General features: G+C 38.0%; 1 protein-coding gene across 2 annotated transcripts in view; it reads right to left on the bottom strand.

The window, feature by feature from the left end:
• MDM1 (Mdm1 nuclear protein) overlaps positions 1-27,850 on the bottom strand; it is a 33,330-nt gene that overhangs the window by 4,042 nt on the left and 1,438 nt on the right. The window contains exons 3-13 of one of the 2 annotated variants that reach the window (XM_039245651.1): positions 24,151-24,524; positions 22,940-23,074; positions 18,701-18,868; positions 16,824-16,927; positions 16,643-16,742; positions 11,070-11,099; positions 10,552-10,727; positions 9,017-9,319; positions 8,147-8,259; positions 7,948-8,057; positions 339-591 (exon numbers count right to left, since the gene is read on the bottom strand). In XM_039245651.1, coding sequence (XP_039101582.1) covers positions 339-591; positions 7,948-8,057; positions 8,147-8,259; positions 9,017-9,319; positions 10,552-10,727; positions 11,070-11,099; positions 16,643-16,742; positions 16,824-16,927; positions 18,701-18,868; positions 22,940-23,074; positions 24,151-24,524 — 1,866 coding nt within the window. The remainder of the gene's footprint in view (positions 1-338; positions 592-7,947; positions 8,058-8,146; positions 8,260-9,016; positions 9,320-10,551; positions 10,728-11,069; positions 11,100-16,642; positions 16,743-16,823; positions 16,928-18,700; positions 18,869-22,939; positions 23,075-24,150; positions 24,525-27,850) is intronic. The other variant, XM_039245652.1, reaches the window with a different exon arrangement.

The following is a 27,850-nucleotide window of genomic DNA, read 5'->3' as shown; positions in this document are numbered from 1 at the left end:
TTGAACTGTACATCTAGGCGATGTTTGGCAATGTCCGAACACATGCCTAGTCGTCATGCCTGGAGAAAAGGTGCCACTGACATCTAGTAGGTTGCCTATTTGTAGAAAGGAAAGAACTTGAAAGAAACCTCACAGTTTTACAAAAGTCCTGGGATTGCCGCACAGCTTAATGTTCCAAAGATGAGATGGGACTTTTCCCATTTAAAGAAATGTGTTACATTAACTAAAAAATCCTAGATAACATAAGTTATTAACATACAGTACATACTTACGCCTTTGTACCTATCAGGATAACATTTTCATTTTAAAAGACAAAATATTAAATCCCAAATAATTACCATTATGCTGAAATTCTGGATCTCTGAGGGAGCCCTGAATTCGACGCGAGGGATGCCAGCAGGATGGAGCACGGGGTGGGGAAGGAGACTGCCCAGCTGCGTTTGCTGGATATTCTGGAAGTTTTGAAACTGGAAGAGCTACCCCAGCAGGTCTGAGGATATTGATTTCAGAATCTTCCCTCAAAGGCAAGGGATCAACTGTTTTTATGCCAGCAGCTGGAGAAGTCAGGAGGGCTATAGCGCGACTTTCTTTCTAAGTGACAAAAAGAAAAAAAAAAAAGAAAAAAGAAAAAGATACATATATGTGTCTGTATATATAGAAGTAAACCAAATCTTTAAACACACAAAAAATATAACCACAAAAGCAGAAGGAGAAATTATAGAAAAAAAACTATGTAACCTCCATGTGAGGAAGACTTCTATATGCCTAACAATATTGGTAAACATATTTAGCTATATAAAAATATATAAACATTAAAAAAATTTTAATCACAAATTTGAGGAAAATATACAACCTATACATTGACAATGAATTATCATTGCTACATAATTCTTTAAAAGTAGTAAGAAAAAGGTAATTAAAAAGCATAAAAAGGATATATATAAGCAATTCATCTAGACATAACTTATAAATAGCAAAAATACCCTACCCACTAGTAATGCACTAATTTTTCACTTACCACATTACAAAAATTAATTTTTTTTTGTCAAAAACACACTATAATACCTGGTGCTGACAAGGCTATGGAAACAATGACACTCTCCTAGAGTGCTAGGAGCATAATCTTCCCAGGGAGTGGGCAAAACAGAAAAAGCCTTAAAATTTTGTGTTCTTTGGTCACTCAGTATACTTGGAGAGTATTTACACAAAAAGAGATAAGATGAACAAAAATGTAACTGAAGGATGGATTTCTTTACAGCATTTTTTCAAAACAGAAAAATTAAGAAATAACCATAGGCCTCTAGTTTAACAAAACAGCTTTCAATAATCAACAGTCTGCATAACTATACATTGCCTATCAGTTTGCTATTAAAAATTAGATTTTATCAGGGAAATACAAATCAAAACCACAATGAGATACCACCTCACACCTGTCAGAATGGCTATCTTTAACAATTCAGGCAACAACAGATGTTGACAAGGATGCAGAGAAAGAGGAACCCTTTTGCACAGTTGGTGGGAATGCAAACTGGTGCAGCCACTCCGGAAAACAGTTCCTCAAAATGTTAAAAATAGAAATACCCTATGACCAAGTAATTGCAGTACTAGGTATTTATCCAAGGGATACAGGTGTGCTGTTTCAAAGGGACACATGCACACCAATGTTTACAGCAGCACTATCAACAACAGCCAAAGTATGGAAAGAGCCCAAATGTTCAACAATGGATGAACGGATAAAGAAGATGTGGTATACATATACAATGGAGTATTACTAGGCATTCAAAAAGAATGAAATCTTGCCATTCGCAGCTACGTGGATGGAACTGGAGGTTATTATGCTAAGCGAAATTAGTCAGAGAAAGACAAATATCATATGATTTCACTCCTATGAGGACTTTAAGATACAAAACAGATGAACATAAGGGAAGGGAAGCTAAAATAATATGAAAACAGGGAAGGGGACAAAAACATAAAAGACTCCTAAACATAGAGAAACAGAGGGTTACTAGAGGGGTTGTGGGAAGGGGGATGGGTGAAATAGGTAAGAGGCATTAGGGAATCTACTCTTGAAATCATTGTTGCACTACATGCTAACTAACCTGGATGTAAATTTTAAAAAATTAATTTAAAAAGTTTATAGGCATAAAAAACTAGATTTTAATATTTACTGATATGTAAATAAGTTAACAATTCATTGCCAAGTGAGAGTAAAATAGATTATGAAATCTTACCTACAGCATGATAAACAAATACACTATATATCTAAAGAACTCAAAAATTCAATATGGCTGCCCTGAACAGGAGATGGAACACCATTGATTTTCTTTTTAGCTGGTCAGTATCTTCTCTTTTCCACAATGATAATGTATCATTATGTTAAAAATCCTTGTATAATTATCCTTATTAGGAGAATGCAAACCAGTAAAATCAAACACAGTTCTAAGCTTTCCTAATTATTCCTTGTGAATGTGGCCTTTACTTATTAACTCTGAGTTTATCAATACAGTATTCAAAACATTGCTTTCTGACCTTTGGTATCTTTTTCTGCAATTAGCTTACTGCTTCAAAGTGGAGAAGGCCAGGGGTCTTATACAATAAATATATTTTTTTCAAATCAAGATCTAAAATAAAACCGCAACTTTTCCTCTCATTTCCCTTTTTAACTGTAAGTATCAGTTGGGAAAACTGTTCCTCTGATTTATTTTTTCTTTTTCTACATATATACACAGAATTTGAGATCTCTGTCAAGTTAGTTTCACTATTGCTTAAAGGCCTGAATGAAATCTCTACAATATTTATAAGGTTTCATTTAATGGGCTTTGAGATCTGTTCTTGAGGCTAAAGCCTTCTCATTGGCCTCCCTCTCCCTCTACCCCATACAACCCATTCTGCACTGAATAGCCAGAGTGATTTTATCATGTAAATCAGGTATTTGCTGTGTGGCTTTATACCCTCCCAGGGCTTCCCCATGCCCTTAGAATCAGGCCCCCACTCCTCACCCAACCTCCCTTCTGAATCTCATTTCCTACCCTCTTCTCCTCCCTCTCTAGGCCCCAGTCACACTGGTCTTCTCACTCTTTAAAACCTTCACTGTTGCACACTTGTACTTACTGGTCCTTCAGACTGGAAAACAAACTCCACTCATCTCTGCCTGGGCATATCCCTCATTAGTCAGGTCTCAGCTAAATTGTCACCTCCTTGGGGATGCCTGTCCTGATGGCCTAATGTAAAGCAACCCATGGACTTGGAGGTCATTTGTGGTTTTATTTAATTCACAGCACTTGATACTACCTAAAATTCTCTTTTTAAAAAATCATCTATCTGTCAGAATGAAAATGTAAGCTCTGCAAGGGCAGGGATTTTGTCTTGATTATCAAAGAATTTCCAGATCCCAGAATGGTGTGTGACACATAGTAATAGCACAGTAACTATCAAACTGAGTGAGTGAAAATGAAATTCCTGATATTCTCTTTCAAAGACAGTTTCTGTCCAGAGTTCTCTGACTCAGTGCATGGCATCCTCCATCAATCCTGAAGGGCAAGGCAGAAACCCAGAAGTCATTCAGGGTCTCTCATCCCCCATCATCCAACCCAGCACCAAGCCTTGACTTTGCTCTCCTTAATCACAGTTCTTCAGTTTCATCCACTTCTGTCGATACCCACCCTCCTCAGTCCAAGCTATCAACCTGTCCTACCTAGACTACCACCATGACCTTCTAAGGGTAACCACAGTCTACCCTTGCTTTCCATGGCAGCCAGAAAGGTCTTTAAAATATTTCAATGACTTCCCATTGCTCTCGAGATAATGATAAAAATTCTCAATATTGCTACCTTTTCTAGATTCATCTTTACCTACTCCGTGCCACACACCATACTTACCTTTGTTTCTTAGAACCCTATGTTCTTTTTCACCACAGGATATTGGCATATGCTATGCTTCTCCTCCCCACCCTTTTTACCTGGTCAACTCTTCCTCTTCCTCAGTATCTCAACCCAATTATGACTTCTTCTGAGAAGCATCCTTGACTTCCAAGAAGCTTCCTGATTTCTAGGACTAGGTCAATGCCTTTCAAAATAGCACTATATACTGCTTTGAACTCTTATTAGTTCTAATTTTACTTTTGGGGGGGGGGTAATGATTCTTTGATTACTGTTTATCTCTTTCACCAGACTGTAGTTTCTGTAAGATCATGAACCATGTCTATTTTTTTAATGTTTATTTATTTGGAGGGGGAGGGGTGGGGAGAGTGGCAGAGAGAGAAGGAGAGAGAGAATCCAAAGCAGGCTCCATGCTGTCAACACAGAGCCTGATGTGGGCCTCAATCTCATGACCGAGAGATCATGACCTGAGCCGAAATCAAGAGTTGGTTGCTTAACCAACTGAGCCACTAGACCCAGGTCTGTTTTTGTTCACAATCTTTATTGCATGTGGGTAAACAGATAAGAAACATCTGCTGAATGAATGAATGGAGTGAGCTAACACATACTTAGCTTTTTAATATCATTTATAAGATGTGAAAATGGTCCTCGACAATTAAACCAATACCATGAGAATTCTACTCCGAATTTTTTGAGACAGTGTTGTTTACGAGTTAAAAATGCGGGCTCTGGGGACAGCCTGCCTGGGACCAAATTCTGCTCCACCATTTGGTAGCTGTGTTAACTCAGTTTCATCTAAATGAGAATAACAACACCAACCTCATCATGAAGACTTAACAAGTGAATATATGTAAAGTACTTAGCATAAGGCCTAGGACATACTTAAACGCTCAGTAAATGCTAGCTATTATGATCATCCCCATGTCTTTAAGTTGCCCAAATTGCTGCTGCCCCATGAAACTCCCACAATTAAATGTCACTAGAAGTTAATATTAAAAAAATTTCTGAATATTATAAACATATTTTGATTCCTATAATAAAAAAAGATGTATGATGACATTAATTGAGGGCAACTGAATAATGGGAAGGATTTATCAGAAACTGTATTGTGTGCATGATGAGGTGGAGATTGGCATTAAAGAGCAAAATCATTTTATTTCCTTAATTTAACTATTCAATAAATTAATTCCATAATAAATGAAAATAATATATATAAATACAGCTGCGAATATGGATTAATGTTACTCATTTTAGCTAAGGGTAGTCAACTCTGTGGGCAAAGCTGCCTTGAAGTTTACACCTTCCAGGTAGCAACCTGGATACTGGGATGAAAGGGGATGCTAGGGGTGTAGAACAGTCCATGGGGGCAAGAGATTCCTAATATCTAATTCTGATCAGTCCTCTGACTGTATTCTTGTTGTCATAAACCAATGTATACACATTGGTTTCGATTCTGTCACTCTAACAATAGTCAACACCTAGTTAATGGGTACCTGCTATGCGGTGACTTCAGTACTGTGCTTTGGGGGCAGCTGGGCTCTGATCCCATCTTCTACCTCTCCCCAACACCAAAAAACTTTACCCTGTGCCACACCTTTGAAATTCATGAAGAGCCATCAGCAAAATCCCCTAGGGAAATTCAACCTCTTCTCTAAATGTTATCCTACTTCAGCCACTTACACCCATGATTATATTAAATCTTGTCATTACTAGCTACAACCTCTCCACAATTCCAATTTCTGACCACCACCTCCTGACTTTAAAACTACTCCCTATAGGTACTCCAATTTCAACAAGTCCTTCAGACTGCCAAGAACTTCCACTGATCCTGTCACCTCTGCACTGTGCCTTACCTTCCCAAGTCCTGTTTTTTCTGCTCTAACCAAACTCAACTTCCATGGCCAATCATTATAATCACTTCCCGGCATGTACCTTAACTTCCTGACCCTTTCTCATTTTGTCTTATACACTTGACAAAACATGAACCCCAGTTAAATTCAACTCTCTAACTTATCCTGCATCTCTACTGCCAAACATGGCTAGAGGAAAACACACAACCCATCATGACTGCTCTTACATCAAACTGTGACCACTATGCCTAAAAGGGGCCCTTTATGTCGCCCAGAGTTATCTCACATTTCCCTGGCCCACTCCCTCTCCACTCTCTGAAAAGACGATTTCATGCCTTCTTTTCTTTACTCAAACCTCCCCAGCCCCGTTCTCAGTGAGGATCTTTCTTCATGTGCCACCAAGAAAAAATCCGAAGAGACTTTCCCAAAGCTCCCACCACATCTCCCTATTTTATTAGCAGCGCTCACATATTCTGCTTCCTCTGTAACAAGGAAGGAACTGCCAGAGCGACTACAATTGACCCTTCCTCTTCTCCCCCAGATCCCATGGAACATCTCGAGTGGTGCTCAGCACACGGGAGCGAAGTTGCTGGCTGGGGCTGCATCATCTTTCTCCCTTTAAAACTGTTTCTGTCAACACATAAATGTGCTGTTATCTCCTCCATCTTGACCTCACTCCCAATTGCCATTTGTTACTCTGCTCCCCTTCATGGAAAGACTCTTAAAAGAATTGTCCGTGATGATTGCCTCCAATTCCTCTCCTCTCATTTCTCTTGAACTCACTCCCATTTAGGCAATTATCCTTCCGCACCATCAAAACTGCCCTTTGTCAAGGTCACCAAGAACATCCATGTTGCTATATCCAATCATCAGTTCTCATATCCTACTGATCCATCAGTAGCAATGACACTCCCTCCTCCTTGACACCTTCGATATCACAGTCTCCTATTTCCTACCACCTCACTGGCTATTCCTTATCAGTCTCTTTGCTGGTCATCCTTCAACTTCCTAGTATCAAAAAATGGGCTGACACCCATCTACACATACTCTTCCCTATCTACACCACCTCCCCTGATGACCTCCCCCAGTCTCAAGACCTCACATACCCATGCCACCCGTACAACAGACACTCAAATCTGAACCTGCAGCCCAACCCATCCTCCATAGCCCAAACTTGGAAGGTCAACTCCCTACTCAACACGTCCACTGGAACGTGTAATAAGCTTCTCAAATGTAACGTGTCCAAAACAGAACTCTTCATCTTCCCTGACAAACCTGTTCTTTACATTGTCTTCCCCGTCTCAGGTAAACGGCAACTTCATTCTTACTGCACAGGCCAAAAATCTTGAATCATCCTTGATTTTTGTTTTTCTCCCATGCCACATCTTAACCAGCAGCAAATCTTGTCAGCTATACATTCAATGCATATCCAGAATCAGACTTCATCCCATGACCTCCACTGCTACCCATATGAACCAAATGACCATCAACTCTTGCCTGGATATGGTAATTGATTCCTATGTAGGTTCACGTGCCTGCTCTTGCATTCCTATCACCTATTCCCAACACAGCAGCCAGAGTAACATGGAAGAAATCAGGTACCTGATCACCTCAGGGACTTTGCACTTGCTGTTCTTTTTGCCTAGAATGCCTGCCTACATATGCATATGGGTCAATCTCTCAGCAACTTCAGATTCTGCTCAAATGTCACCCTCTAAGCAAGAACTTCCCTGGCTATTTCGTATTTACCTCCCCTGCTTTACTTTTCTCCTTAGTACTTACCATTGTCTAAAATACTGTATATTTTACTTAGTTAATCCTATTTATTGTCTCTCTTCTCCACTAAAAGAGAAGTTCAGTAAGGGTCAGAATTTGCGCCTGCTTCTTTCACTGCTATCTCCAGTGCTAAAGTAGTGCCTGGAACATAGTTGAAATACAACTGCCACCTAGTAGATGCTCAATAAAAAGTACTGTTTCTCTTCTCTCTCTTCCTGCTGAGTCACAATAGACAAGATTTAACAGCACATCAGCAGAAGTAGAATGCCACTACCAGAAAAAACAATTCAAGGCCTTTGTCTTACTAAAAGCAGATTAATAGCATCATCTCCACATATGATGCACAGAATTTTCTAAAATCTGAACCTATCATTCGTTACATGTGACTAACATAATTGCTTCCTAAAAAGATGGTTTTTTGCCCCCAAGATACAAATATTTACCTTCCTAAAATCATCCTTTGCAGTCTGTAAGCCATCCTGAGAGGACACTCTTTTCCTATGTTCTGGGACTGGAGGCCTCACTTTAGATGGAGATACTAGAACAGCACCACCTGGAAAAATGCATAAGACGACAAGTTTCAAACTAAATTCTCATGCAGAAAAAGCAGGTAAGATAAGAACTACAGTGTTTGCCCATTACCAACAGCTGGAGTGGTCAGATCATGATGAGTCCTTTGGATTCCACCTAGCTCTCTCAGCTTTGGAGTAGGAAGCCTGCCTCCTTTTCCGGAAGATAGAGAAGAAGAATCTGACCTACAAAGACAAACAATCTATGAAGCATTTCCCCCAGGAAAGAGGATTAAAAATATATTATCATTATTATGCAATAAAACATAAAATTTATAAGATAAGGCCATTTTGTTTCTGAAAACACATGCAGTTAAGAGGGACTGAATATTGGAAAAGAGGGAAGGTCACTGCAAGTCAGCAGCAATAGAGCAGAGAACTCTTCTATTAAATCGGCCCCTAAGTTTCCCATTAGGTGCAAAACTCAGGACCAAATGATAAGGGACTTGGATGATGGACAAAAAGCATGATTATCAGTAGTAGAGAACCACTCCCCAAAGCAATTAACACATAAATCAACAGGAATTAGCTATTTGCAGGTATCACTTATGTTAATATTACAAAACTTTATCTTTCTTTTTTGGTGAAACACCTGACATTAAAGAATATTAGCTATTTTCTTAAATCATAAAGAAAGCCATTCCCTCAGACACATTTACGAATTGGCCAAATCACAATTAGCGGGACATAAATGAAAATAACCCTAAATGCTTCCTCCCCAAGTAGCTCAGGGTTCAAGTGTTCAACTACCAATTACTGGTGACTCAAATACCTGAGCGAATCAAATTATGAATCGAAATGTCTGCTTTGTGACCATTAAAGTAACATCTGCTCTTTATTAGTTATAAAACCAAGAGGGTAAACCACACTACTTGGTGACAAAACAAAAAATATTAACTGTGTGCATAATGCTTCCATATACTGATTAATTTAAAACCCTCACCCTTCTTTTATCTTGTCTGCCTTAGATTTTTCCTGTACTTCCACCTTCTCCAGCTCTCCCGCATGAACCTGCTGGTCCCTTCCTGTTTCCTCCTCCTCCTCCTCCTCTCTCGGCTGTTTCTGCACCCCTTCATCGGTGTTCTCGGCATCCCACGCCAGGCGCCTTCTAACAGGCAGGGTGGGAGCATCTGACACGCCCAATTTCTCTGTGGTGTTTCTCTGTGGCTGCTCTTCCAAGACAGGCCTTTTCTCTTCCAGTGTTGGAGGAGGACATTTCTGCAAAGCCTTATGGCTTGTAGGATCTCTGCATAAAAAAAGTTTGAAACTTGAATATGAGGTTTCTAGTTTACACTCATTTTAATGAGTCTGTCATTCCTTTCCAGCGTTCACAACTGTACCCACAGGTACTACCTTGCACAGATACTGAAGAAAGAAACCTAATTAAGAGTTCATTTGACAGTATAATAAACTAAAGCTACTATTTGGATTTTCTATTGAAATACTCCACAGGCACCTGGGTGGCTCAGTCAGTTGCGCATCCGACTTCGGCTCCAGTCATGATCTCACAGGTCATTTGTTCGAGCCCTGCATCGGGCTTGCTGCTGTCTGTGCAGAGCCCACTTCAGATCCTCTGCCCCCCCGCCCCTCCCCCACTTGTGTCCACTTGCTCTCAAAAATGAAAATAAAAACATTTAAAAAATAAACAAATTTTAAAAATAAAGTACAATACTCCAAAATAAAATCTATGTTTCTTACTCCCACCTTCACACACACATGCCTGTCCCGCTACTGACAACACCCATGGGTGTCCCAAGGACTGCAGATGGTCTAACTTGTTCTGTTACTCAATTATGGTTTATGCACAAATTCAAGTGTACTTGTAGATCAAGCAAACTGATTCCAATTTTATACTTTAGATTAGTAAGCGTTTCTAAGACATTCTTAAAGAATGGATTTCGTGATGAATTTTTAAAGATGTCACATAATTGGAACTTATAGTTCAATTTAGCATATATGATTATATTACTTTAACAACTAAAAACTATTTTATTTGCCAAAAATCAATGTGCTATCTCTTTTATAGATAGTTAAATAATGTTCACTTTAAAACCCAAAAGAGCAGAGAATTCTCCCATAGAATCAGGGATTAAATGTCATATTAACCACAGAAATCCATTAATGAATGATTACAGGATGTACTACTACTTATATTGTCTAAGTTTTTATTATTGTTGGTACCTTTCCTTCTGATTACTTTTTAAAGTTCTTTTCCATCTATTGTATAATCATCCCTATTCTACTCTTGTTAAAAAACATTATAAAATCCAGCCTTCCAGATTTACATTATGTATTATTTACACACAGCTTTACTTCTCACAGAGAACAGACTATGATAATGAAATGTAATAAATGGCTGGCATATCTCCATTTAATCGGAAGACAAAGTTTGAGTGGTCATGTCATTTTCTTATAGAATTCCATGCCCTACCTAAGCTACAACATACTTTCTCACCATCCACAAAGAACACATCTCACCCAGCAAGATCGAGAGCTCTAATGTTACTACTAACGGTTCCTTCTGAGCTTGTGGTTGAGGAGACATCCCAACAGCAGTTGTTATCAGACAGAAGCTGATTCAGATGGTCCCGAGAAAAATGTGTTCCTTGAACTCGTTTCCTATAAAACTCAGCCTTCTCTCGGAGTTCTTTAACCTATGCAGGAGAGTTGAGACACTGTGTATTACTTCAAATACCCCTTTGCAAATACCACCATGTAGCTTATCAAAGATAATGCACAAATACAGCCAGAGACCAAGGACAAAGGAAGGCAAAAAAAAAAAAAAAAGCCACAAATGTTTATCAGACTATGTGCATTTTAAGCAGAAATTAAAACAATCAAGCTAAAGCACAATGCAGTTATTTTATTTCAGGCCAACAGGCAGGAAGAATTTGCAGCGGCTAAGAAAAACAGTGACACCCAGTTCTTATTTCAACTAAAATTACACAAGTACTTTATGTATTATTACAGGTTTTAAAAACTCAAAAGCAACCAACCTCTGCATACCACATGGCATTTAGAGAACCCTAGGAGAGGAATACAGAAACATACTTAATGACAGGTTAATGCCATAGTTGAATATTAATGGGAATCAATGAAATATCTTATTATTCTTCCTTCTAAATATATAACAAACTTGTCAATCAATATTTTTATTTTTAGTAATACTTAATTCACTAAGCAAGATATTTTAATATTACCATGAAAACCAGCCACATTCTTGCAAGGCTGAAATGCTATCAATAATAGGTAACTTAATTATTATTCCTACTTCCCCACCTCTGGAAGGGTAGGGACATACCAGAAACCCCTACCCTGTCTTTATTTCCTGACTTTATACAACAGCTGCTCCTACCACAGAAGCCCGCAGTGAGAGAATTATGAAGCCTCTTTCGCCAAATTCTTGAAAATTCCCTTGGCATCAGCAAAACCTCAACTTTTAAAAAATGTATTATAAAAAGATTATCCCACAGAATAATAATTGTAACATATTCAACAAAGGGACAATACAAAAAAATGTTCTTATGGACTATAAGGTAATGTGAATTCCCTAAAGTGCAAATAACATCTTTTCAAATGGAAAGGAGCCTTCTATACTCCTGTAAAACCCTTTCATGTTATACGTCATACTGCCACCTGCTGGCTTCCTAATTCAATTCCACAATGTAAAAAACTAAGCTGCAGCTCAAAATTGTTTTAACATAATCTTTTCTTTCTTTTTTTTTTTACAAATAGTTTATTGTCAAATTAGTTTCCACATAACTCTCAGTGCCCATCCCCCCCTCCCCCCACATCCATCAGTCCTCAGTTTTTGTCAGCATTCAAGAGTCTCTCATGGTTTTAACATAATCTTTACTTACTCTTTGAAAATTCAATAATTTTTCCTATCATAAAGATGGAATAATAGCATTAAAAGGACATGCAGATACCATCTGCTACAATTTTCTTTTACTTACAGGCCAAAAAATCAAATAATAAAATTTGGCATTGCAAAAGTAACCAGAGAAATACATCCTCAGTGCCTTAGGGAGACAAGACTTAATGCAAAGGGATGAAAGTGTTACATCTATAGAGAATTAGTCAAAGCAAAGGACAGCACCTGTCATGGTGGCATAAGAAACCATATAATTCCAGCAGAGTCCCACTGTTCTAATGAGCTAAACCTGAAACATTCCTAAAGGATAACTGAAAATATATTTTCTTCAACTGCCAAGAAAAAATGAGTGATATTAACTTATCATTTCTGTTAATTCCTAAACTTTAAAGAAAATTACTAGTTTTTGCATTTAACAAGTGGAACTGTGACGTATAGTTTGAGTCTGTTGACTCAAAGGGTTTCTTTGTTTTTAAAGTAGGCTCCACGTCCAATGTGGGGCTTGAACTCAAGACCCCAAGATCAAGCATTGCATGCTCTACCAACTGAGTCAGCCAGGCGCCCCCTCACCAGGGTGCTGTGAATGCACAGAGGCCTTATTATTTTTTTTTTTTTTAAATTTTTTTTTTTTTTAACGTTTTATTTATTTCTAGGAGAGAGAGAGAGAGAGAGACAGCTTGAGCAGGGGAGGGTCAGAGAGAGAGGGAGTCACAGACTGAAACAGGCTCCTGGCTCTGAGTTGGCAGTCAGCACAGAGCCCGACGCGGGGCCCGAACCCACGAACCGCGAGACCATGACCTAAGCGAAAGTCGGACGCTTAACCGACTAAGCCACCCAGGCGCCCCACAGAGGCCTTATTATTAAGTGCTCTGATAAAATCCAGATTTTATTTCTATGAGGTCCTCTTGTGCTTCAAATGTTTCACAGCTGCTCCATCACCTACATGATAAAAACTTCAAGCCTCAGTACAGTTTCCTCCTCTGTCCTCAAAGCCTTTCATGCACATTCCCACCAGTACTTAACTTCACTCTAGTGGAATTAATTGCTCTTATCATTCTCCCCCATTAATCTACAAACTCCACGATGTGAGGGCAAGTGCAGCATTTAAACACTGATCCCACAACTTGATCTGAGTGTGGACTACGTGCTAGGCTGGAGCTGGATGGCTGGTAGCCAAAGATAAGCAAGAAAGCCCCCACAGAACTCAGTGTGCTCACAGTTTGATAGGGGAGGCGGACCTCCTCGTCCTATATGATACATTATCATCATAATGTTGGTATGGTCTATGCTATAATACACAAGAGATATAAATTGAAGAAGTGGTTCAAAAGGGGTTCCATCGGTCCTGCACCGAGTGCAGGGTGGGCTGGGAAGGAGCAGCAGAGAAGGCTGTATTCCACCCATGCGTGAGGGCCTACTGCTTTATGAATGAGAGGATGGACAAAGAGCCCCTCCATGTGCCCCGTGACCCAGTTTTGTTTGTCAACAAGATTTTTTTTTTAAAAGCAGATAGTATGGAAATTCTGTAAGACTTCATTCAGTTCTATTTATTATGGACATTCAAAATTCAAGATTTTAAATTTACTTTATCAGCAACCTTTATTGATAATCTTAGTGCTAATGTTACAGTGTTTTACAAATACATACTTTTTAAACCTCTGTGATCCTAAACTAAGCTGAAAAAGTAGAAAGCTGATATTTCCTAAAGCAAGCTGTTCTATGAGAAAGAGGGAAAATAACTAATGGTACAAACTCAATATCAAGAACAACCCCTACACGCAGCAAGCAGAGCCACTGAAAAGGATATGAACTTAATTAAACTCAATTAAAACAACACGCATATTGGGGCGTCTGGGTGGCTCAGTCGGTTAGGTGTCCAACTTCGGCTCAGGTCATGATCTCACAGTTCGTGGGTTCGAGCCCCGCGTCGGGCTCTGTGCTGACAGCTCAGAGCCTGGAGCCTGTTTCAGATTCTGCGTCTCCCTCTCTCTCTGACCCTCCCCTGCTCACACTGTCTCTCTTTCTCTCTCTCTCTCTCAGAAATAAATAAAACATTAAAAATATTTAAAAAACAAACAAACAAAAAAAAACACACGCATATTCCTTTCCAGGTCAAGTAACACCATTAGGTTCTAGGATATAAATGCTGTAAGTACAATGTTTTCATTTCTTTTCCCAAAATAAGAATTCAACTAAGTTGTTTAAAATTTATATACCGAAAATTCAAATTCAAAAAACTGAGAGTATAAAAAATTTTTCCCCCAAATCATCCCCCTCAAAATGAGTCAGCTTATGCCTAGCTGTCCTTACAATGTCTGTCAAATCATAGAATGTCTCTCAGATGTGGAACTTTATCTTGAAATAAAGTCCTATTTGTGAAGGACACATTAGAAAAGAGTATCTCAACTAATGTACATTTGGATGATTAAAAGATCACCTAACAAGAAAAAAGAAATGTAACACGGATTCAGTGGTTATTGTAAGGATGAGATCTAACATTGCAATTGTTGGTTCTTATTAAAAACCATCCTATAAGTGAGCATTTCGAAAAGCAACAGTGCCAACGGGTTCTATAACAGAGATAACAAATATAGAACCACTGGACAAATAAAACCAACCACCCTAATGTTATATGAATAAGTACTTTGATCTTAGGGTAAAATACTGAGGCACTAGACTATAAATAGATTCAAAAAGTTTAATATTTCCAGCATAAGAGGAAATGAAAATGATATATAACTAGAAAACTATAACAGGACTCAAAAAGTTACCATTCTAATGATAATAAAGTCACTGATGTCCAAACGTTTGAAGAGTATGAATAATACTCCTTTATGAAACATTAGTAGGAGTAGGAAAATGAAGAAATACCTTATACTTAGATACCTCAAAAGCAGCTACATAAGTAAATGCCTTTAGGTTAAAAATAAAATCTAAGATTTAAGTAAAACATGGCCCATATTAAATCTATGACCTGGTCAACTGAAATGGTTATCACCATCAGTGATAAAATTTAGCTAAATTTCATATTCTTTTCTAGCTCCAATTCACTTTTTGAATTATCTTGCCCACAGAGGTTAGGCAAAATGTATCACTGATTTAAACATTAACAACCGCCATTAGCAATAAACTTTTTTAAAAAGCCCAAAAGTCATCTTCCCAAGATGTTATAATGGGAAACCTTGAAATGATAGGTCTTAAGTTAACGTCAACAAAAATGTCGTTTCCATCAGGGCAGGACAAGGACTACCACCTTATCACAATTCCAGACAAACCAATCCTCTCGGTCCATCACATTTTTAGATCTGAGGCCTAAATACCAACTCATCTTAAAGAAGTCTCAGAGACTGAGAGAATCTTTCTAAAACAAGGAGCTTCTCAAAAGCCCAACCTAGTGAAGGCCCTAAATATACAGGTCAGTGGCTTACACCTATTAATTGCCCATACCAGCCCTCCATGGCCACACTGTGCTCAGCTTTTGCTCCCGGCTTTTCCTCATTCCGCATCAGACTCTACAGAGCTCCTTGCCACCGTCTGGTATGACCATAAACTGTTCAAGTTTCATTGACTTGATTCCTTTGCTCCATCATGCCTGCTCTCGATGCTTGTATTTTAAACTTTATTTCACCAAGGTGAATGAATATATGGATTTTGCCCTCAATAATCTCTGGAACAGCTTCAAGGTTCGCCTTTTACTCTGCCTGGATTGCTGCTGAGCCACGCGCCAGTAGGGAAGGAGACAGCACGAGGAGCAGCCACGAGGAGAGCACGAGGAGAACGCCACGGTGGCGGCAGGAGGAATCAGAGGTCTCTGGAAACACAGGCGGAGTCTCACCAGGATGCTGGTCTGGGAGGTGCCAGCACAAAAAGCCAGCAGCACAAAGTGCCAACACCTTCTTCCAGAGGCTCATTACATATAACCATTAGCCATGGTTTCAAGCACAGGGCAGAATAAAAGATTCATTCCCCATCCAAATGACCTCTTCTCTTCCCAGTGATGGTGGAGGGGGTGTTTACTAAAGTCTAAACTGTTTTGCTTTTGCTTGTTCACACAGAAAAAACAGGAAACCATCAAATTGTGGTTTAAAAGATGATAATTACACAATAACCAGAAAAGCTCCATAATTCATCCTTTGACTGGAAGAAGCTAGTGTTAAATGGGCGCTTCACAACTCTAGGATTACCCTTTCCCTCAAACCTGCCTTTAGGCTCCCCAGAATCGCTCCCATATGTCAGGGTATCCCAGTGCTGTAATGCAAACCTCCTCAGCACAGGCCCTCCTCCTGGATGCTTATGGACTGTAACAGTACACGCTGCCAGTGGATGCCACTGTCAGACAAACTCATCTTGAAAATTAATCTTCAGTACAGAGACTAGAGGTCTGGAAATTGTTTTAAAAAACTACAATGCTACTATTCTATAAACAATGAAATACTGGATTATAAAAAACATTTTAAAGACTTTAATAATAAAAATCTTTAGTTGAAAAAGGAGTTGCTCGAAATTTTAAAAAAGGAAACACACTGATAAATTATATCCTAACATACAACTTTAAGTTCCTGATACTTCCAACGCTACTATTATATCACGTATCTTTAAACTGTCATCTCTATTACTAAATAAAACTCATTGGGGAATTAAACTGGGATATAGGCTCAAAGAAAACACTGGCTCACTGAGTTTACGTATACTCACCTGGTCTGGTATGTTTTCCTTCACACGGGTCCAAGCCCCCGCTTTGTATAAATACTGGGCTGGGCTCAGAAATTTTGCCCTGTATTCAGAATTCACCTTCCTAACAGAAATGAAAGGAGAGTAAATATTTCACCATGTTGATCTTCTAAATACCATGACATTTTTCTTATAAAATACATACCCAAGCCTTTGATGTCTCCAAGGAGTAAGTTTCTTTTTAGGCTGGTTTGACTCTCTTGATTCCATCTCTGCTTCTAATTTTAAAGGGTCATCTGTTTTATTACACTAAAATGGAAATAATTTAAACATTTTATGCTTAAAATGTTATACAATAAAGCAAAAACATAAATGTTATAAAGTATAATTGGAAGTTTGAGGAAGTACGTTTTAACTGCTAAAGATAACCTAGAAATCACAAGCAATCAATAAGCAGGTTTTGAAACTAGTATGTCTGATTGGTGTTTTGAAGTATAGCTTTGAAGTATAGGATTTGGTTCATTTTATAACAATAAAATATCCTTGGCTAGGAAAAAAATTTTTTGATTAACAAACACCTAAATGAATAAACTTAATGTTACTACCTATTGCAGTGTTTTTACATTTGCCTTTGATATTCTAAATTCACATTTAATTGTGTTACAATAATTAATTAAAAGGTCCCAATAAGTTACCAACCACATTGCTTTAATGAATAATTTATCCTTTTTTAAAAATGTTTATTTATTTTAGAGGGAGAGTGTGCGCAGGAGGAGCAAAGAGAGAGAGAATCCCAAGAAATCTACACACAGCACAGAGCCCAATGTGGGACTTGAACCCATAAACTGCAAGATCATAACCTGAGCCAAAATCTTGATTACTCAACTGACTCAGCCACCCAGGTAACCCATAATATAATCCTTTTTTTCTCCCCATTATGGTAGATCCAAAAACATGTATATATGGGTATGTATAGATACAAATATATATATAAACCAATTTACTTTTAATTATAGAATTTCTATTTTTAGAACCCTAATGCCATTCCAGAAGACTTAAAAATACAATTTGTATCCCATTTATCTATAATTTACAATCATTTTAACCTGATACTGTGACTTAAATAGCTATAGTTCCAATAGAGGCAGGTGTTTGTGCTAAGGTAAATCATATAATTTAGACTGGCTATAATTTGACATGCTAAAGTTTTGGTTTAAAATATATGTGTGTAGGAGGGCCTGGGTGGCTCAGTTAGTTAAGCGTCTGACCTCAGCTCAGGTCACGCTCTTATGGTTCACGGGTTCAAGCCCCACATAGAGCTCTCAGCTGACAGCTTGGAGCCTGAAGCCTGCTGCTTCGGATTCTTTATCTCCCTCTCTCTCTGCTCCTCCCCTGCTCATGCTCTGTCCCTCTCTCAAAAACAAATAAACACTAAAAAAAAAATTTAATACATGTATGTAGGGGTGCCTGGGTGGCTCAGTTAGTTAAGCATCCAACTTCAGCTCAGGTTATGATCTCACGGTTCATGAGTTCAAGCCCCACATCAGGATCTCTGATGTCAACAGAGAGCCTGCTTTGGATCCTCAGTCTCCCTCCCTCGCGTCCCCTCCCCCATTCATTCTCTATTTCTCCCTCTCTCAAAATAAATAAACTTTAAATAAAACAAATAAAATGCATGTAAGTATGCATGTTTGTGTTTGACTTCCATCATTTAACTTAAAATATATGTTTCTATCACTACTGTTACTCCTATAAACTCACATTACCGTAAGGCTAATCATTTGCTATTAGACATTGCAGACTTACCTTCTGTATTGCTAAGCACTTATCACAGTATTATATTTATTTAGTTACAACTCTGTCTCCTCAGAGCCCAAGAACTATGTGGGGCTTAGTGTGGTTATCATTGTATTCTCAGTACTTACCCAGTGCCTGGCTCCCACTAAGTGCTTAATGAACAAACAAATGAACTAATAAACTAGCTAAAACCCAAATTTTCAGGTGGTATTCAATAAGAAATAATGTGTAGAGTCTAAAATCATAAGTCTTTTATTTTGTTTAAAGTAAAAAGTTGATGAATACCTTCTTTTCAGGAGATACTGTTTCAAAATTTCCGTTCTCTTTCAAATCACTTCTTAATTTTGGTTCTTTCACTGGAGATAAACCCTTGAAATTTCTTCTGTATTCAGTTTCATGGATGATTGAGTTACCTTTGAATTGTGGAACAAATTTGCTTTTATTGTGGAAAACCTTAAAACAAAAATCACTGTAGTTTAGTTATCTTGTTGGTTAAATATACACAACTTAGTTTGTAAACTGCTTTAAAAATTTCATATAGAAATTTGAAATATAGGATGCCAAAACAGTGAAATTATGTGACTGTTTATAATTTCATATTATTTCATATATCTAATTAACATCCAAAAAACAACAAAAGCAAAACTAGACAAATGGACTGCCTCAAACTAAAAAGTTTCCATATAGCAAAAAACCAATCAGAGTAAAGAGGCAACCCACGGAATGGGAAAAACACCTGTAAATGCTACATCTGGTAGGAGTTAATATCCAAAATATATAAGGAATTGAAGCACCTTGATAGCAAGAGAACAATCTGATTTTTAAAATGGGCAAAGGGACACATACATCAATGGAACAGAATATAAAGTCCCCATTATCACCTATGCATATACAATTATTTACAACAAAAAAGCCAAGAATATACAGTTGGGAAAGTATAATCACTTCAACAAATGGTGTTGGGAAAACTGGACAGTCACGTGCAAGAGAATGAAACTGGACCCTGTCAATCAACTAAAAATGGATCAAAGATATGAACATAAGACCTGAAACTATAAAGAAAGAAAACATAGGCAGCAAGCTTCTTGACACTGGTGTTGGCAATGGTTTTTCGGATTTGACACCAAAAGCAGCAAAAGCAAAAATAAACAAGTGGAACTACAATCAAACTACAAAGCTGTTTGTTGCACAGCAAAATAAACCACCAAAAAATGAAAAGGCAACCTACAGAGTGGGAGAAAATATTTATTTGCAAATCATACATCTGATAAGGGGTTACTATCAAAAACAATAAAGAACTCATACAACTCAGTAGAAAAGCAAACAATCTCATTTAAAAATGGGCAGAGGAATTGAATACACATTTTTCCAAAGAAGACATACAGATGGGCCAGCAAGTACATGAAAAGGTGTTCCACATCACTCATCACCAGAGAAACATAAATCAAAACCACAATGAGACATCACCTCACACCTGTTAAAATAGCTACACCTGTTAGAATAGCTATTCTCCAAATACAAAAGACAAGTGTTGGCAAGGATGTGGAGAAAAGAGACCATTTGTACACTGTTGGTAGGAATGTAAATTAGTATAGTCATTATGGAAAACAATATGGAGGTTCCTCAAAAAATTAAAAATAGAACTACCATATGATCTAGCAATTCTACTTCTGGATGGATTCCAAAGGAAATGAAATCATATCTCAAAGAAATATCTGCACTCCCATGTTCATTGCAGCATTATTCACATTAACCAAGCTATAGAATAAACCTAAGGGTTCACCAATAGGAATGGATAAAGAATGGATAGAATTGATAAGGAAAATAATACACACACACACACACACACACACGTATCATTTAACCTTCAAAAGGGAAATTCTGTCACTTGCAACAAAATGGATGAACCTGAAGAACATATGCTAAGACTAAGTAAGCCAGGCCCAGAAAGACAAATACTGCAGATTTCACTTATACATGGAATCTAAGTAAGTGGAACTCATAGAAGCAGAGAGTAGAATAGTGGTTGCCAGGAACTAGGGGGTGGGAGAATAGGGAGATACTGGTCAAAGGGTACAAAGTTCCAGTTTGCAGAATAAATAAGCTCTGGAGAGCTAAGGTGCAACATGATTACTAGAGTTAATTCTACTAATAGAGTTAATATTTGAAATTTGTTAAGTGGATACAGCTTACAACACACACACACACACACACAGCTAACTATGTGAGATGTTAATGTGTTAATTAGCTTGATTTTGCTAATCATTTCACAATGTATGGGTACATCAAAACATTACTTGTATACTGTAAATACATAATTTTTGTCAATTATACATCAAAAAGCTGGGGAAAAAAACAAAGGTCAACTTTCTACACTCATTACTATGAGTTGTGAATAATATGTTGTGAATGTTGTGAATAAAAGTTACTATAATAAAAATAATGTTTAAGCCAAATAAATAATGAGCTGTATCTTTTTCCCCCAAAATTTTCTACCCCTCTCTCTCATCAGTTTGGTAATGGGATAAGTATAACAGGCATATTTTAATGATATGAACATAGACATTCACTTTATAAGGCAATTCTGTTGTCAGCTCTACAGGTTTTTTTTCATTCCTTGGCATGAATTTTTTTTTTCCTCCAAAACCAGAAGATTCTTAACATTTTGAATATCTGATATGTTCATTTGTTATTGTTTTTTCTTTGCCTATTTTTAGCTTAATGCAATGGGCAATAATCAGGTAATTATGATGTTTCTGTTTTTAAATGTTTCATTTTCTTTTATAATAGGGTTTCTATTTTATGGTATATAACTGATTACAAAGAAAGCAAAAGGAAAAATGTGGAGCATAAATAAGGTATATTATTGCTTTGCAATGTTGAATAGCAAGCACATCTTCATACAGATCAAATTCAGTGTATCTTTTTCCCGAGTATAACCTCAAGGACTTTTCTGCCAAAAATTACTCAGACTCCTTTACATATTAATATAAGACATCCTTTAAGAAAACAGGTGTTTGATAAAATAGAGCTGAGTAGCTCCTTCAGAGGTTCTCTATCAACAAGCATTGAAAATTTCTGTCACAGGCTCTTTAATCCACAGACCCTGAAATTGATATGCTTTGAATTAAAAAAGAACATTTGCTTCCCCCCAAAATTCTTTGAAACCCCCACTGATGAAAGCAGTAAAACTACTAGTGAAGGTTTGCTAGTGATTTATTTTATATTATACCTTTAGTCCTATAAAAAGGGCTTTTCTATACAATGTTTCCACCGAAATATGTAAAAGCCATCAGTGGGGCTTTGATTTGAATTAGCTTTAGCTTAAAGGTGAAATGTTCTACAAAAACTGAACAATTACAATTTTCAGGGAGTAAGTGATTTTGTAGGCACACACCCTTACTATCCAAGAGCACTTGTAAGCCAACAAAAGTACTGATCCTGTTTACTAGGTTCACAAAGGGGACATATGTCGCTTTAGCTATTTTATATGCTTCTAAAATGTTCTATAAATTTCACAGTTTTTTTAGAAACATGAATAACAAGTAAGTAAGCCCAAAGCTGCCACACTTTATAGGATCTCTAGAATTATTACATTAGTGTAAGATGGCTGATATTATTGTCTGGTTGAATCCACCCTCTCAGTCCTAGAGGGGTATATAAAGTTTACTAATGAATGTTGAGATAGCGTAGAAAATGAACCATGAGGGTGTATCAGGGTGTGTGTGTGTTTATAAAGAAAAAGGCAAAAATCAAGAAAAAGAAAAGTCTAAGCTATCATGGGCCTCTGCAGATATTCTAAATGCAAGTATATCCTTACCTGGGCCCTGAAGGATGGTTACGAATATAAATGAGAGTTAAGAACCTAAGAACTGTCTAGAGGATGACAGTAGTAAAACGATAGAGAATTTAGTAGTAATGGCGGTCGAGCATCAAAAAATTGTGCAAGATACAATGAAATCTAGGAGCACATTTAGGTACCATCCTACTTTTGAAATTTATAAATGCGATTAAACTGACAATTTCTATTACTGCTCATTTGATACAAAAACAAGATTATGTATCTTGTGCTATTTTTAACATATTTGTATTTCTTAAAATATTCAGGGCAGTTATGCCTTTCTTATCAGCCAAAAAATATGCAACATATTAGTCAACAAAACATAGTTATTTAGAATGAAAGAAATTTAATATTTTTATTACATAAATTTAAAGTTTTTTATTAAAAATAAAATCTGACAGCATGCAAAACTTACCAGTCCGCATGTTTCATTACCCTGTCTCATATTTAGCATACGTGATAGATCTGGTTACAGCTACCATCAGTGGCCTAGGATAGTGTCGTGTTATTACTACAAATCGAAGTAATAGAACGATGTTAGCAAAACTCTCATTTTCACTTTTCTAGAACTGAACTCCAGGCCTACTGAAGTACCCAATTTCTTTTAGCTCTTAGTTCTGTGCAAATCTGCATTACTAGATTAGAGAATGATACTTAAAAATCTGTTACATCCATTCAACTACCTGATTGGCTGTAAAAACTGGAGCAGTTTCTTTAGGGGTCTTCCAAACAAACTGCCTTTGATATTCAGAATTTCTCAAGATATCATGTGAAGGAACAACAGTCAATCCTGCTTTCTTCTGAAGAACTCTATTCAACTGTTAGGGAAAGAAAAATCCCACTCACAGTCATTAAAAGTTTCTATTCAAACTTTTTCTTTTACAGTGGTAAAAACAAAAAACAAAAAACATATAACATATTTCATGTAACGTGAAATCTGCCCCTTGACATATTTTTAAGAATACAGCATTGTTAACTATATGCACACTGTTGTACAGCACACTCTGTAATTGATAATCTCCCTTTTAAACTATTTAATATCCCTTTCTAAATCTTGTCAAGGAATTATTGCACAGCCCAGAAAAAAGTCAGCGCCTCTCAGTCCCTTCCTACCAATTATTCGCAATGAAAATCTCTAAGAAACAGCAGCAACTTGCCTTACCCACACGTTGCTTCTGCAGCACCCCTGCCCCTCCCCACCACTTACACATCACCTTCCTTGATTCTACTGTGCCCCCTGGTTTTCGCAACAAGCCATGGATTCTCCAACACTTCTGAATGCCTCTCCGTGGTTCCAGTCCACAGTGGACATGAAATGGGAAAGAAGCAGTGGACTGGAGAAAAATGTGGGAGGCAGTGAGATGTCTGCACAGGTCTCCGAAGCCTATGCTTATGTGCTTGCAGGGACGTTCCACAGGCCAGGTGTGACATAGGAGAGCAGACCTCCAAGATCTTTGAGATCCTGCCAGAACTGCCCTTCCTTTTGCATTCTGTCAATTGAGATGTTGTTTGCGTCCACAATAAGAAATTGAAAAGGGCCTAGGTAGAAGTCAGCTCACCACTCCTGCCAGAGGTAATGGTTTACTACTCCCCTTCTCTGTCTCAATATGATCTCTCCCTTAGGACTCTGGTGCTGATATTTGATGAATAAAATCCAGAGGCAGACTGCCCATCCAATGAAGAGATATCTTAGTATAACCAGTACAAACTGGCAACCATTAAGAATAGAACTCACAATAACTTAAGTCAACAGCCTCTTAACTATTCTATAAGACATTAGATTAAAAAAATAGAACAATGGAAAAATTTTAAGCACAAAATGTAGTATTAGTGAAATGATGAAATTTATAAAGAATCCTATACTTTTGAAAAGAAATATAGTGAATATACCTACCCCATTATCTACATTTACTGAAAGCACTTTGGTAGAATGCTCCCGTTGCTCATTTTCATTAACAGGTGTATGATCTGCTATTGCATCCTCATTGTTTTCCACAATATCTGAAGCCCTGTCAGCTCTGGAGTCTGTAGAGTGAGATCTGGTTCTTTTGGGAACCCTGGATCCTTCTAGTGCAAGAACTCTTTCTTGGTTAACATCTTCTTTTTGTTCTGCTTCTTGTAATTCTGCTGTTTCTGCAGCTTCCGGTTTTGGTGATACAACAACATCACTCTCTGAGATAGCTCCATTCCACTCCAGAGATTTTGAAATTTGTGGGTCATGATAAGGGACTCTTCTTTTTGACATAAAACTTGGCTCTTTTGTGATTCCTACAAAATATAGCATACAGAAACTACCATAAAGCTCTAAAGGAGCATAAAGTTACAAAGACAACTTTTAGTAACACTTAACAGAGGAGAAATGGAATTGAAAATCCCAGTTGAGATACATACAATGTCCTTAAAGTTGCAGGATAAACAAAAATAGGTATTGTTCATTCTTCATAAAATCTTTCATTTTGCTTTTGAAAAGTACTAAAAGTTTGACATAAAAATGTTAAATATTGGGGTCACAGTGTTTGTGTTAACCCAACACAAGTCACTAGAGTCGCAGCGTGACGGGCCTGGCAAAGCCCACAGGACATGTTACCTCCGTTTCTAATTACTTTCCTGTGCTACTTAACAGAACAATGGGCCCTGGTACTGTCAAAATTTGGAACTTTTCACAAAGCTTCTCTTATGCACAGTAGACCAAGATGAGAAGGGATGAGATGTCATTATGCTGGATCTTGGTTCTACATTTGCCTTGATTTCCTGAGAATTAAAGAGAATGAACCCTTTTCACAAGAGCTAAGATACTATTTCTCTACATTTCTGTCTGGCAAGAAAATGTCCAAAAAACTTAACCTCCTACCCAAGTAAGAGGAGCTTTGTGGAGTGACAGCCATCAAGATACTGTCCTAGTTTGGGCCCACTCTTTAAATAGAAAGAAGACTGAGCAGGGTGGGGAGGAAAGAGTAAGACTAGAGGGAAGGAGAGGAAAGGTGGACTGAAAATCTGGCATGAGGTAAAACCTACAGGTCTTTAGCTTCCATCAAGGATGATTTGGCCATTGAACTCAGGGTCCCCACCCTTACAAGGCTTCCCTAGATTAGTGGTCTTCAAACTGGGTGCATGTGTGTCTGGAGGCATATGGAAACATTCTGGGGGATACGCAGAAATGGGCCGCGTAAAGGAATCACTTTGCAGACCCTACATACATCTATATGCACTATATCCCAACATTGGTCTGCCTGAGAGCCAGACCTGCTGTCTGTAGTCTTCGTTCCCACCCTCACCTTCCCACTTCACAAAAGGAACAGACACCTCCCAGCTAGCCCTAAGGAATAAAAAATTCTCATAGGTAGGGAAGACAAAGGGACAATTCAAGAAAGTATAACTACTGAGACAGTATCTGACAGCAAAGCAAAGAAGGTAGAGATTACAAATAACAAAAGACTAGTGCCTTATTTCATCCATCTCCACATCTTTCCCATCTACCCATCTTAGAATTAAAATTCGGGGGTAAGAGGGTTGTCATGTGAAATGAAAATATGTTAACACATTTACAGGGATTGAAAAATAAAGTTAGACTTTGTTCTCACAGAAAATAATTCTAATTTGCCTGATTAGTTTGCCAATGAGAACTAACTTTACCAATTATCTGATGAACATTTACCATAAAGTGAATGAGCTATACTGGCAGCTCCAAAGACTTAACAAATATAAGTGAAACATATGCACAATATTCAATAGCCAGAAATCACATCCTTTGAAACTATTTGTTATGCTTATTAAAAAATTAAATATCAACTTAAAATGTGTGGAGCAACTAGGTGGCTCAGTTGGTTAAGCACCGACTTTGGCTCAGGTCATGAATTCACGGTTCATGAGTTTGAGCCCCCACAAGGCTCTCTGCTGTCAGCACAGGGCCCGCTTTGGATCCTCTGTCCCCCTCTCACTCTGCCTCTCCCCTGCCCGCACACGTGCACTTGCTCATGTTCTCTCTCTCTCTCAAAAATAAACATTAAAAAAATGTGAAAGGATACAAAGATTTTCTAAATTCCTTTAAGGGCTATGAAAGCAAAAATTTGAAAACCATTGCCCTAGACTTCTCTCTGATTTAACACAGAGAGGCTTCTTATAGAACAGCAAAATGAAAGGGGAAGATTCTCAAGTGGTCTGCCATTCTCTCCTAGCATCAGCAAAAGTACACAAAGGGGGAAAAATATACACTGTTAACAGAACACCCAGCCAGTCCTAGGTCAGGTGGCTGTTCTTCCTCCCACCTCCCTTTCTGAACATCCTGAGGTTCTCATTCTGTCCCTCCCCCTAATCTAATATTCCCCATTAACTTACCTCCCCTAGACCATGCCTGTTTCCATTATGTACAATACTCCAAAGTGGCTTTGCTCCCAGTCTTGTTTCAACACACCTACCTTATAGCTGATCTAAGCTAAAATGATATCGGCACAACAATCTGGTTAACCAATTCCCCAGGATCATAATAGGACATCAATGTGATACCGATACTTAAAGATTTATTTTGGATCAGTCGAATAGAGCGTCAAATTTGTAGAACTTCAAGTCATTTGGAGGATTCTGAGCACCATCTTGCCCAAGAAGCAGAGACATCCAGTGTTTGAAGTCAGGCTCTGGGCAAGGATCCTGATGCTTCAGAGAAACCGAGAAACACCGACTCAAGCCCACTCTTCCCTTTTTTCTCCAAACCTAATCCCAGAAACACTTCTTTTCTTACTCATTTCCCAGGCCTGGGAAAATTATGCTTATTTACCATATGTCTTTTCTTTTCCTGACTTCAAATATCTAATATTTGAGGGACATATATACCATGTATAAAGCACGCTCATATGTGGGGCCCCAAGCACTAATCTCTATATATGCACCTGGCCCTTAACAAGCAATATCTCATTTAATCCCCGTCAACAATCCTATTAAATGGGCTTCCTGAACCCCGCTTGGTAAAACACTTCACATTTGCCCAAGGTCACAAGCTAATATAGATTCAAACTCACATTCATTTATTCAAACACTGGTTTTCATAAGCACCAGAGTATGTGTCATCTATTAGGCAGGAAGACAGGCAGAGCCCTTGCTCTTCAAGATCTTATATTCTAGTGAGGGCTCATGAAACAGGCAGGTAGGATAAAGTCAATCTGTTTCTTTTCCTCTGTACTATTTTCTGAGAAACTTTGGCCCAGGGCTGAATTGCCTGGGATACCAGGATGAAACATGTGTGATGATCAACATATGGCCTCTGAACTCATGGGCTTGCAACAAAACAGATTTGATTTCAAATCATCGTTTTGCCACTTACTGGCTATGAACTTTGGGCAAGTTACTTAATCTAAGTTTCCCTTCCTCAAGACCTTGGAAGGACACCACCCCAGGCTTGACTGCTCTCAGCTCAAGTATGACTCCTCAGAAAGGCCTTTCTTGACTACCGTAGCTAAAATCTTCCCTCCATCCCACCCGTCCCCCAAGTTATCTATATGCTAGCTTATAACAACTTGAAATCCCCTAGTGTATTGAGTTACTTGTTTACTTTTTTCCTCCCACAGTTAAGGTTGTCTTTGTCTGATTCAAGGCTACATCCC

This window comes from Hyaena hyaena, unplaced genomic scaffold (genome assembly GCF_003009895.1).
Source record: "Hyaena hyaena isolate Hyena2069 unplaced genomic scaffold, ASM300989v1 scaffold_262, whole genome shotgun sequence".
NCBI classification, from domain to species: Eukaryota; Metazoa; Chordata; class Mammalia; order Carnivora; family Hyaenidae; genus Hyaena; species Hyaena hyaena.
This window is presented reverse-complemented; position numbering and strand designations above follow the sequence as displayed.